Source organism: Cetorhinus maximus, chromosome 8, assembly GCF_964194155.1.
Source record: "Cetorhinus maximus chromosome 8, sCetMax3.hap1.1, whole genome shotgun sequence".
NCBI classification, from domain to species: domain Eukaryota; kingdom Metazoa; phylum Chordata; class Chondrichthyes; order Lamniformes; family Cetorhinidae; genus Cetorhinus; species Cetorhinus maximus.
Window position 1 is genome coordinate 115505249 of NC_135886.1, and position 12612 is coordinate 115517860.

Here is a 12612-nt window from a genome sequence, read left to right on the forward strand (position 1 = left end):
TATTTGACCCTAAGCTAAGTTTCTGACTGCATAACTTTGTTCATCAGATAAAACAGTACTTCCACATCCATCGCCTGTCTCCATCCTCTCCTCCACTTATCTGCTCTGAAACAATCATCCATGCTTTTGTTACTTCCAGGTTGCACAATTCGAATTCTTTCCTGCTAGCCTCATATCATATCCTAACCCATGCCAAGCCCCACTTACCTATTACCCATTCTTTCTGATCTACATTGGTTTCTGAATTGGCAATGCCTTGATTTTAAAATTTTTGTCCTCAGTATAAATCCCTCTATGACCTCAGCCCTGCCCAACTCTGTAACCTTCTCCAACCCTACATTTCTGCAAGTGCTGTGCATTCCTCCAAATATGGTTTCTTGTGCATCCCCCACACCCCTCATACCACAAGTTGTGGCCATGGTTTCAGCTACTTAAGCACTAAGCTTTGAGATTCCTTCCCCAAATCTCCCCATCCCTCTCCTTTAAGACAGGCTAAAGAAAAAACTAATTACTCAAGCTTTGTGGTCACTAGTCCTAATACCTACTCTTTTGGCACTGATGATTGCAGAGTGTTCAGTGCCATTCGCAACACAAGACCAGGACAACATTTAGGCTTGGGCTGCTAAGTGGCAATTAACATTCTAGCCACACAAATGTCAAGCAATGACCATCTCCAACGAGACAGAATCTGACCATTCCCCTTGACATTCAATAGCATTGTTGATGCTCAGTTCATAGCACTCTCGCCTTTGAATCAGAGGGTTGTGGGTTCATGTCCCACTCCCGGAAACCAAGAACTGTGATTGTACTCGAACGAGTTGCAATCTGTGACTGTTGATAACTCGAAAGAGGTGTCAGCTGTGGCTCAGTTCATAGCACCCTTGCCTTTGAATCAGAGGGTTGTGGGTTCATGTCCCACTCCCGGAAACCAAGAACTGTGATTGTACTCAAAAGAGTTGCAATCTGTGACTGTTGATAACTCGAAAGAGTATCATCTGGGAATTGCCAGAAACTGAACTGGACCAGCAATACAAATACTGTGGCTACATGAACAGGTCAGAGGCTGGAACTTCTGCAGTGAGCAATTCAACTTCCTGACTTTCCAAAGCCTGTCCACCATTTACATGGCACAGGTCACAAGTGTGATGGAATACTTTCCACTTGCCTGGATGATTGTGGATCTAACAACTCTCAATAAGCTCAACACCATCCAGGACAAAGCAGTCTGCTTAACAGGCATCCCATCTACATTAAACATTCATTCCCTCTACCACTGGTGCACAGTGGTAGCAGTGTGCACAATCTGCAAGATACACTGAAGCAACTTGACAAGGCTCCTTCGACAGCCACTTCAAACCCTGCGGCCTGTAACATCGAGAAGGACAAGGGCAGCAGACGCATAGGAACACTACCACCTGCAAATTCCCCCCAAGCCACACACCATTCTGACTTGGAACTATGTCACTGTTCCTTCACGGTTACTGGATCAAAATCCTAAACCTCCCTTCATAATAGCACTGTGGATGTGCCTACAGCAGATAGCTTGCAGGTTTATGGTGGCAGCTCACCACCACCAGCTCAAGGGCAATCAGGAATGAGCAACAACTCCTGGCCTTGTCGGTGACACTCATATTCCATAGAAAAATAAAAAGTGTCAAATTTTTATCTTATTTTGAAGTTGTGAAGCACCTTAGACAATGCTAAAGGCAGTATTTAAATACAAGTTGTTGTTGTTGTAGACTGGGAATGCTGGTGATGCCATGTGGCTTATTAGAAAAAGCAATAGTTGTTCAGTCAATAAGTAAATGGAAAAGTTTAGGCTTTATTCCAGTGCACGTAATAAAACAAAATGAGAAAATTACTTGCTGACTCTACCACCACTTTCCCCATCACCCCATCAAAGCCCAGACAAAAAAGAACAGCATTTAGAAAACTACCCCTGTGACATGTTTTGCTCACTGAGTGGGGAATATTAGAGTACATGAAAAAGAATTTCATTTTAGCCATAATTTTTTACCAAAAGGAGATGCACCTTACAATGCTTTTAATTAATTCACGGTAAGTGGGTGCCACTAGCAAGGCCAATATTTATTGCCCATCTCTAATTGCTCTAGAGAAGGCAGTGGTGAGCCGTCTTCTTGAAGAAAACTTAGTAGATTGCTCAACCACCTCAGGGTGCAGTTAAGAGTCAACCATATTATTGTGACTCTGGAAACACACACAGACCAGGTAAGGATGACAGAATTGTGAATCAGTTGGGTTTTTATGAAATCTGGTAGTTTCATGGCAGCCATTACTAATACCAGTTTTATATTCCACATTTAGTTAATTAGTTCAATTTAAATTTCCCAGCTGACATGGTGGGATTTGACAGTGGTAGCAGTGCGCACAATCTGCAAGATACACTGAAGCAACTTGACAAGGCTCCTTCGACAGCCACTTCAAATCCTGCGGCCTGTAACATCGAGAAGGACGAGGACAGCAGACGCATAGGAACACTAGGGAATGAATGTTTAATGTAGATGGGATGCCTGTTAAATTTGATCATTAGCCAAGGCTTCTGCATTACATAACATCACAATTATTCTAACATACCCTCAATAAAAACAAAAAATTAACGTTCAATACAACTCTATTATAGATATAGGATACAGGGCAAAGAGATTAGAGGGCTTCATTTAGGACCAGCAAACTCACCCTTTCCAATATTCCTCTCAGCCCTCTTATTTCTTACACGCTGCATAAAGTGGGTTACAGAAACTTTACTGCATCTTATCTAAGTACCTAGCCTTTAGATCTCTTCTGAAACAGGCACACTGCCTGATACGGGAAAAGAACTGTGTGTGCCTTGCTGGTAAATGGCAATTGATTAATCAGCTATAGGGATATAGCAACAAAGGTAACTTCTATCCTCATATATGTGGCCCCTAACAGGAGTTAATTGATTGGCAATCAGCAGTGAAAAACCAGACTAAGTTCATTCTGCTCTCTAATCCAGGGGATTCCAAGGTCACATGCTGCAGCCCCATCACTATCCCACATGAAATCATACCACCTACCTGGAGCTTTCCTGGTTCATACAACTCAAAATTACTTTACTTCATACAATTACATACCAAGCCATCAGGAGAGTGTTCATTCTTCTTTTGGTTATAGCACATGAATACATTTGAGTCATCATTGAATTATTTTTAAATTCAAAAACTATTCATTTTTTTCACACATTTCATTTACATTTTTCAAAATACAACTTTACCACTAAGCTTTTGCATATTAATGTGAAGTGTCACGCAAGTTATTTGAATATATAATTTACCTTCTTCTCCATTGAGTGGTTCTTCCAAAAGAAGGCTAGCCATGCATTCCCAATCTTTGAGCAAATCCGTTGCACAATCCCACATGCTATCCACAAGGTAAGCAGCATGCTCGTGCAGCTATCAATGGAAAAATAAAAATAAAATGATTCTATCAGTTGAAAGATTTCAGCACAATATTAATTCAGCATTGGGCAAGTCAATCCTAAGATTTTGTGGATAAACACATCAGCTCTAATAATGTACCTCAGCTTTCATTTATTGCTCCTTTCTCCTGTTTAATTTACTTTAAAATGCAAGCCTATGGTAGCTCAATCCTTGGTAATCTAAGTAACAGAATACATTGCATTTAAAGAATCTCAGCATAAAAACAGTGCCACAGCTTCTCTTATTAATATTCTCATAAGTACAATGTCTAAAATCTATGGTTAGACTGTTTAATTTAATCATAGAACTTAATACTGCTGTTCTGGTTAAGAAGTGGTTTTCTTTTTCACGTTGCAAAGTCTGAAGCAAATTTTGTATGGTATTGCCACTGGACCAGTGATCCAGAAACCAAGGGTAATGCTCTAGGAACCCAGGTTCGAATCACGCCACAGCAGGTGATGGAATTTGAATTCTATAAAAACCTGGAATTAAAAGTCTAATAATGACCATGAAACCATTGTCGATTGGTGTAAAGACCCAACTGGTTCACTGTGTCCCTTAGGATAGGAAATCCGACGTCCTTACCTGGTCTGGTCTACATGTGACTCCAGACCCACAGCAATGTGGTTGACTCTTAATTGCCCTCTGAAATGGCCTAGCAAGCCACTCAGTTGTATCAAACTGCTAAAACATCTCAAAACAGGTATGAAACTGGATAGACCAACTGGCATCAACCTAGGCACCAGAAACGACAATGGCAAACCCAGCCCTGAACTTAGGACCCTGCAAATTCCACCTTACTAGGGTTTGTGGGTTACAGAAAAAATTCAGACACCTGTCTTAGAGGCTAGTCAAGCAACAGCCTAACATAGTCATTCTCACGGAATCATATCTTACGGAAAATGCCCCAGACACCACCATCGCCATCCCTAACTATGTCCTGTCCCACCGGCAGGACAGACCCAGCAGAGATGGCGGCACAGTGGCGTACAGTCGAGAGGGAGTTGCCCTGGGAGTCCTCAACATCGACTCTGGACCCCATGAAGTCTCATGGCATCAGGTCAAACATGGGCAAGGAAACCTCCTGCCGATTACCACGTACTGCCCTCCCTCAGCTGTTGAGTCAGTGCTCCTCCATGTTGAACACCACTTGGAAGAAGCACTGAGGGTGACAAGGACATACAATGGACTCTGGGTTGGGGGGGGGGCTTCAATGTCCATCACCAAGAGTGGTTCGGTAGCACAACTACTGACTGAGTTGGCCAAGTCCTAAAGGGCCTAGCTGCTACACTGGGTCTGCGGCAGGTGGTGAGGAAACCAACAAGAGGGAAACCTCATCCTCACCAAACTGCCTGCTGCAGATGCATCTATCCATGACAGTATCGGCAGGAGTGACCACCGCACAGTCATCGTGGAGATGAAGTACAGTCTTCTCATTGAGGAAACCCTAGATTTCGAACAGAACTAGCAACTCAATACTGGGCATCCATGAAGCACTGTAACCCATCCATCAGCAGCAGCAGAATTGAAGTCGAACACAATCTGTAACCTCAGGGCCCAGAATATCCCCCACTCTACCTTTATCATCAAGCCAGGGGGTCAACCCTGGTTCAATGAAGAGTGCAGGAGGGCATGCCAGGAGCAGCACCAGGCATACCTTAAAATGAGCTGTCGTACTGGTGAAGCTGTAGCACAGGATTACTTGCGTGCAAAACAGCATAAGCAGCAAGTGATAGGTTGCGATCCCGCAACCAACAGATCAGGTCTAAACTCTGCGGTCCTGCCACATTGAGTCGTGAATGGTGGTAGACAATTAAACAACTCACTGGAGGAGGAGGCACCAGAAATCTACCCATCTGCAGTGATGGGGGAGCCCAGCACATCAGTGCAAAAGCTAAGGTTCAAGCATTGGCTACAATCTTCAACCAGAAGTGCCGAGTGGATGATCCATCTCAGCCTCCTCCAAAGGTCCCCAGAATCACAGATGCCAGTCTTCAGCCAATTCCATTCACTCCACATGATATCACAAAACGGCTGAAGGCACTGGATAGTGCAAATGCTATGGGCCCTGACAATACTCCGGCAGTAGTACTGAAGACTTGTGCACCGGAACTTCCTGCGCCCCGAGCCAAGCTGTTTTAGTGCAGCTACAACACTAGCATCTACCCGGCTATGTGGAAAATTCCCCAGGTACGTCCTGTGCAAAAAAAGCAGGACAAATCCAACCTGGCCGGATACTGCCCCATCAGTCTACTCTCGATCATCAGTAAAGTAATGGAAGGGGTCATCAACAGTGCTTAGCAATAACCTGCTCATTGATGCCCAATTTGGGTTCCGACAGGGCCACTCAGCTCCTGACCTCATTACAGCCTTGGTTCAAACATGGACAAAAGAGCTGAACTCCTGAGGTGAGATGAGAGTGACTGCCCTTGACATCAAGGCTGCATTTGACCGAGTGTGGTGTCAAAGAGCCCTCGCAAAAGTGGAGTCAATGGGAATCAGGGGGAAAACTCTCCACTGATTGGAGTCATAACTAGCACAAAGGGACATGGCTATGGTTGCTCGAGGTCAGTCACCTCAGCTCCAGGACATCACTGCAGGAGTTCCTCAGGGTAGTGTCCGAGGCCCAACCATCTTCAGCTGCTTCATCAATGACCTTCCTTCCATCATAAGGTCAGGAGTGGTGATGTTCGCTGATGACTGCACAATGTTCAGTACTATTCGCTACTCGTCAGATACTGAAGCAGTCCATGTGTAAATGCAGCAAGGCCCGAACAATATCCAGGCTTGGACTGACAAGTTGCAAGTAACATTTGCACCACACAAGTGCCAGGCAATGACCATCTCCAACAAGAGAGAATCTAACCATCGCTCCTTTCCATTCAATGGCATTACCATCACTGAATCCCCCACTATCAACATCCTGGGGGTTACCATTGACCAGAAACTGAACTGGACTAGCCATTTAAATACTGTGGCTACGAGAGCAGGTCAGAGGGAAGGAATCTTGCAATGAGTAACTCACCTCCTGACTCCCCAAAGCCTGTCCACCATCTACAAGGCACAAGTCAGAGGTGTGATGGAATACTCTCCACTTGTCTGAATTAGTACAGCTCCCATAGCACTCAAGAAGCTTGACACCATCCCATGACAAAGCAGCCCGCTTGACTGGCACCACACCCACAAACATTCACTTCGCCACCAACGCACAGTAGCAGCAGTGTGTACCACCTACAAGATGCACTGCAGGAATTCACCAAGGCTCCTTAGCACCTTCCAAGCCCACGACCATTATCCTCTAAAAGGACAAGGGCAGCAGATCGACAGGAACACAACCACCTGCAAGATCCCCTCCAAGTCACTCACCATCCTGACTTGGAAATATATCGCCATTCCTGCACTGTCGCTGGGTCAAAATCCTGGAACTCCCTTCCTAACAGCACTGTGGGTGTACCTATGCTACACGGACTACAGCGGTTCAAGGCTGCAGCTCACCACCACCTTCTCAAGGGCAGCTACGGATGGGCCATAAATGCTGACCCAGCCAACGAAGTCCACATCCCTTGAATGAATGAAAAGAAAAGAAACAGAGTTGATGTTTCAGGTTGAGATGACCTTTCATCAGAACAGTTCTAATGAAAGGTCATCTCGGCCTGAATCATCAACTCTGTTTCTCTCCACGGATGCTGCCGGGCCTGCTAAGTATTTAGAGCATTTTTTTCTTTTTATTTCAGATTTCCAGCATCCGCAGTATTTTACTTTTGTCCATAACGTCCGAGTTCAGTTGGACATTGTAGCTCAATAGAAACAACACACTGTACCAGATTATAGTCCTTCAACAGTCTGGAGTGAGTGTGTATTGCTGCTCCAGCTGCAATTTGTTTACTGCCATTTAGGATTTCAGAATGAGGTATGCAACTCTAGAGCTGAACTCGCAAGAGATTCATTTCTCAGTTACAAACCTGAAAGGAAAAAACCACCACTGCACATAATGGGATGGAGAGAGATTATATCCGCAGGGGTTATTCTTCTCTTTGAGCAGGTGAACAAAAAAATCAGAAGGAACAGTTGCAGTTGGCACCTGCTGACCAACTGGGAAGCAGCAGTTACAAAAGACCAATTTGCTTTCTCTGCTGGGCAATGCACTTTGAACCAATTTTTTTTCCCCCAAATTGGAATTACACAAGACAGGATAGTGTGAAGAATTTGATCTCACAAATGATGATCAAATGACCTTTTTTCAAACAAATTACAAAAATGATTTTAGGAAAAACAAATTGAGCTATATAAAATTCTAATTCTTGTGCAATGCTATCAGTAAACCCATTTTTGAGTTTATGTATTAACGGTTAACGTACCTTAATTAATGGTAATGTACTGGAACTAACAGCCTACCTCACTCTCTAGGAAGAAAAACACCAGTGTCTTGATAAGTTTTGCATTTGGACTTTGTCTTCCTTTTCTTTTTACTGCTCCTTCATCAGATTCAGGATCTTTCTGACTGAAAAGCCTTAAAAGTAAACAAAGACATCAAAATAGCACCAAAAAAATTAAAATGTTTAAAAAGAATTTTGATTCAATTTACAATCCATCATCCCCCACTTCCACCTGAACAGATTTCTGACACTTCTTGCCACCAGACATCCTTCTTCATGGAGGGAACAGCAAAATTAGGACACTCTGGACCTGTGCAGTTACTACTAAAGTTGCTTCAAAAATTACTGATTCTGCATCCAAAGTGGAAGTTGATCATATCCAAAAATAACAACATACTTCATTCTCCCAAATACCTCACCCAGCTTGCACACCTCACAAAACTCACCCAACTAAGGCCAGCAGCCTTGGAGTTCATACTTAACAAGCTTTTGATTGGGATATAAATATCCCTTGAACTTAGCAAATATTATAAATGATTCAAGTACAGTAAAACCCATTTAAATAAATAGCTCTTTTGCTTACAAGACCTAATTAATTACGTGAGATTTTCTCCTAAGTAATTTTCCTAATAATTGTTTAAAGCAGCTCAACAGTTTACATCTTAGACTAAGATCAGTGAAATTTTACCAGCTCTCAACACTACTGGAGTTTACCGGAACAGACATATGTAGCTGTGATTAACCCAAAATAGTAGCTTATCTTACCGTACTGATAGTACATTAAAGTTGACAAATTGGTGCTTTAGAGAAAGGTTTATTGGAAAAGCAGTAGCAGGGTAAGAGATATATAGGAGCAGGTAGGGAAAGCTGAAAGAGCTCAACAAACCAGTTGAGTGTCAGGATCACTCGAGCTAGGGAAGCAACAATGCACACTGAATAACCAATTCAATTTATCTGAAGTATTTGAAAATCATCAATTGGGGCAGGTAAAGCACTAGAACAGAAATTTTGGTGGCTGCCATGGCATTGCAAGGTATGCTTTATAATTAAAATTGTGCGCAATAGTTTTGGGTGTAGGAAATAAGGCTTCAAAGGAGAAGATGGGGCTAAATCTGATAGCACCCGAAAACCAACTTGAAAATTGTGGCACATGATTAAACTGTGCCAACTCGCCACCCTGCTCTCCACCCCTCAGCCAATGACTTGCCAACTGGGGGCACTCGTAGCACCCAAAGAACAGGGGCTAACAAGCTCAATTTGTTGCCCAGTACAAAAATGCAAAGTATGTCAAAACCATTGCCATATCTTAGTAATGAAATGGCTTGGCAATTTTTAAAATGTGCAAACCATAAGGTTTGCAAGTATTTTTGGAGTTTAGTTAGCTATACAATAACTCTGAAGATCAAGGAACATGACTAACAGTATTGCCTTTAATCAATACACATTATCAACACACCTGTCGAAATTGCTAACCAGTTAATGTTAGCATGCAGATATCACCAAAAAGCTGACTGTGCGTGCATGCGCAAGTGTGTGTGCTGAATACCTGCATCATTAACTATTATTTGATATTCTCCAAAGTACACAATGTAATCTATACTCTCATTCAAGAACTAACTGGACATCACGATCTGTAAGCAGTGATGTACTTGAGAGTTCTGAACACAAGAAACCAGAATAGGCAAAAAGCACACCAGGCAAAGAAGAATTAAGAGCAAGAAACTATCAGAGCTGATGCAATACAACCAGTAACCGTGCAACTTACTGCACAATACAAGAAATTCATGCTCTAAAAGTGGTTGTTCAACTTTTAAATCTGAAATTTATATTTGGACTAAACTGGAAAACAACACAACAAAATAAATATCTAGCTATATTTTTCTGCTGCATAAATATTATTCCATTCATCAAACAAGAATAATCTAGAACCTAAAGCTACATGAACCATTGAGGCAGTACAGCATATGAATTCTTAAAATGTATACATGGCCACTTTCTTGCCAGCAACACAGGTTAAAAAGTCTGAAGTTCCAAAGTCATCCTGTTATTAAGAATGTTCATCGTAATAATTGAACTTTTGATTTAATTCATTATTTACAGTAGTGTCAAGCTTGAAGTCAAGGTCCCTCTGCTGACCTAACCCCCCAACAAAGTTTGTGCACAAGATAAGTGAACTTGCAAATTAAAAAGCTCAGTTCTAATAACTCCTTAGTAAAATGACCAGATATCATTCTTGAATCACTTATACAGTGTAAAACACTCACATGCAGACTATGTGAAAGTCTATTAAATGAGGCAGAAAACATATGATCACGTTTTAGTTAAACAGCAACAATATTTAATTGAAGTGACTATCTTATTGCTACAACTTTATTATGCAATTCTAACAGGCATGATAGGAAAACAATTATATGACGACAAAAATTGAGAAATTATTCCCCTTATACACACTTCCAAATTGATTTTGCTCCTTACTTTTTGTAAAGAAATTCCCCTGCTGCCACAGCGACAGGTCGATGAGCTGAGTAAACCAAATGATAAACGTTTTCACAGTCCTCGGAGGTAAGGACATCATCGCTTCCCCTATAGTAGGGAATATAAGAGCATAAATGGCTTCATTCAGATGATGGTGAATTTAAGAAAGAGCTTCCATTTTCTTTTTAATATTCCAACCAGAAAATTGGTACTAGATTACACCAACAGTAGTATAATTACTGCCAGAGCTATATATTAGACACATCATTCTCTCATTTTATCTTACACAATGATAAACTGTTTAGCACATGACCCAGTGAATGAAATTTAATGTTCAAATTAATATATTTTTTTAAATGCACACATTAAATAGCTAGCTAGAAATTTGTCAAGGCATTGCTCATTGAGTGAGAGAATGTGCTACTTTATGTAAAACGTGTAAATATGAGATACGGATTTAAGGACAATCTTGATCCTTTTAGACCTCTCTTCTTCTTCCACCCCGCCAAACCACACAGTGCTTCACTTTTCAATTGCAATGTTGGTGAACGGGGCAGACATGGTAACATGGGACTTTTTTAAAAAGTTCACATAAAGGGTTGCCGGGCCTCAATTTCACGTCTCATTCAAAAGATGACACCTTGAACAGTGCAGTACTGAGTGCCAGCCCAGATTATGTGCTCCAGTTTCTGTAGTGGGGCCTGAACACATATTCTTAAGACTCAACAAGTGAAAGTGTTACAACTGAGCTACAGTTCACACTTAATAAACCAAATTATTTTAATTACAGAATAATGTGGGAGTTAACAGTATTTTGGCTGAAATTCCATGATTTTATGCACATATGATGGGCTTGCTAAGACGATCTATTATCGTGGTGGTATGTTTGAGATGCTGTTGTGAACAAAAGCATCATTTGTTAAAAATACAGTATGTATTGGAGGAATTAATTAAAAATTAACAGAACAAAACTGTATATTTAGAAGTCCTAACATAATCAAGGTTTATGAATAAAGGGAACTAGAATTAAATAACTTAACAAAAAATATATAAGTATGTCATGTAGGTTGGCTGTAAATCATTCCAATACGCCTATGGCAGGCAGTAAGAATGGGAGAGTACCCTGGTCATCAACGCTTGGTACGGAGTGATCCCCCAGGCTTTAGACTCTGCCGACAGAATAGTGACCTGTTCCAGGAAAAACTAGCCATGGAAATAGATGTAAGCACATGCTTTGTCTGCTTCATATGCCATGAGGTGTGGGAAGAGACCTAAAGAAGAATGCAGGTTGGGATGGGCTTTTCTCTTTACTAAAGAGAAAACTTAAGAGATAACCTGATTACAGATCTTTAAAATTATGAACAGGTTAGACAAGGTGTGGAGAGAATGTTTCCACTTGTGTGAGAATCCAAAAGTAAAGACTGTTAACACTGGTTACAGGTAAATCCATTAGGGGAATGAGGGAAAATGCCTTTACTCAGAGTGGCTAGAATAGTTCAAATTAAGATGCTTTGAAAGGGAGACCACACAAGTACATCACAGAAAAAGAAATAGAAAAGTGTGCTGCAAAACTGAGTTGAGGCAGATGGAATGGGAGGAGACCCATGGTGAGTATAAACACAGCACAGACCGGGTGGGCCAAATGGTCTGTTTCTATGCTGTATATGCTACATAATTCTATATACATATAGCATATACAAAAATTGCACAAATAGGGATGGATTTTATCGTAGAGGCAGATAGCGGGAGTTGGGTCATTTCCCGGCTGGGCACATCTGCCTTGGGAGAAAGTTGTGGGGGGGGGTGGGGTAGGTTTTTGGTGCTACGTGCTAGGGTCAGGCTCACTACCCCTGGAAAGAGTTCAGAGGCAACTACAAGGGCTGCTGGGTGCTGAGGCAGGCTGTTTGAATGGCCCACTTCGGTGCTCTGGGACTTCCTTCCAATTACAATTAAAATCAATAAAAGAAAGAACAGCCCTCACCTCTCTCACTTCCCATGCCCCACCAATGCCTCATTTAGCTTCACACCCATCTCCATGGCTCCTCATACCCTCCAAGCCAGCCTAAGCCACTCCACCCACACCTGCAATTCACCTCATACCCTCTATGCCCATTCACCCAGTTTCTGCACTGTATAGAACCACTGAACCCTATAGTGACAACGGCATATATGAAAAAGATGTTTTAAAATAAAGAATGCAATCACACATGCTGTTGTTAAAAATTCAACATTCATAACCTCCTGTTCAAAAAAATGTTTTTACTACAGCCCTATACAAGTGTATCAAGAGTTGAAACTGC

General features: G+C 41.8%; 1 protein-coding gene across 5 annotated transcripts in view; it reads right to left on the reverse strand.

Annotated features, from left to right (window-relative positions):
* The window catches only part of stag2b (STAG2 cohesin complex component b), a 164991-nt gene that overhangs the window by 57386 nt on the left and 94993 nt on the right, over positions 1-12612 (reverse strand). For all 5 annotated transcript variants that reach the window (XM_078547460.1, XM_078547459.1, XM_078547458.1 and 2 more), the window contains 3 exons: positions 10313-10420; positions 7857-7971; positions 3317-3434 (listed from right to left, as the gene is read on the reverse strand). In XM_078547460.1, coding sequence (XP_078403586.1) covers positions 3317-3434; positions 7857-7971; positions 10313-10420 — 341 coding nt within the window. The remainder of the gene's footprint in view (positions 1-3316; positions 3435-7856; positions 7972-10312; positions 10421-12612) is intronic.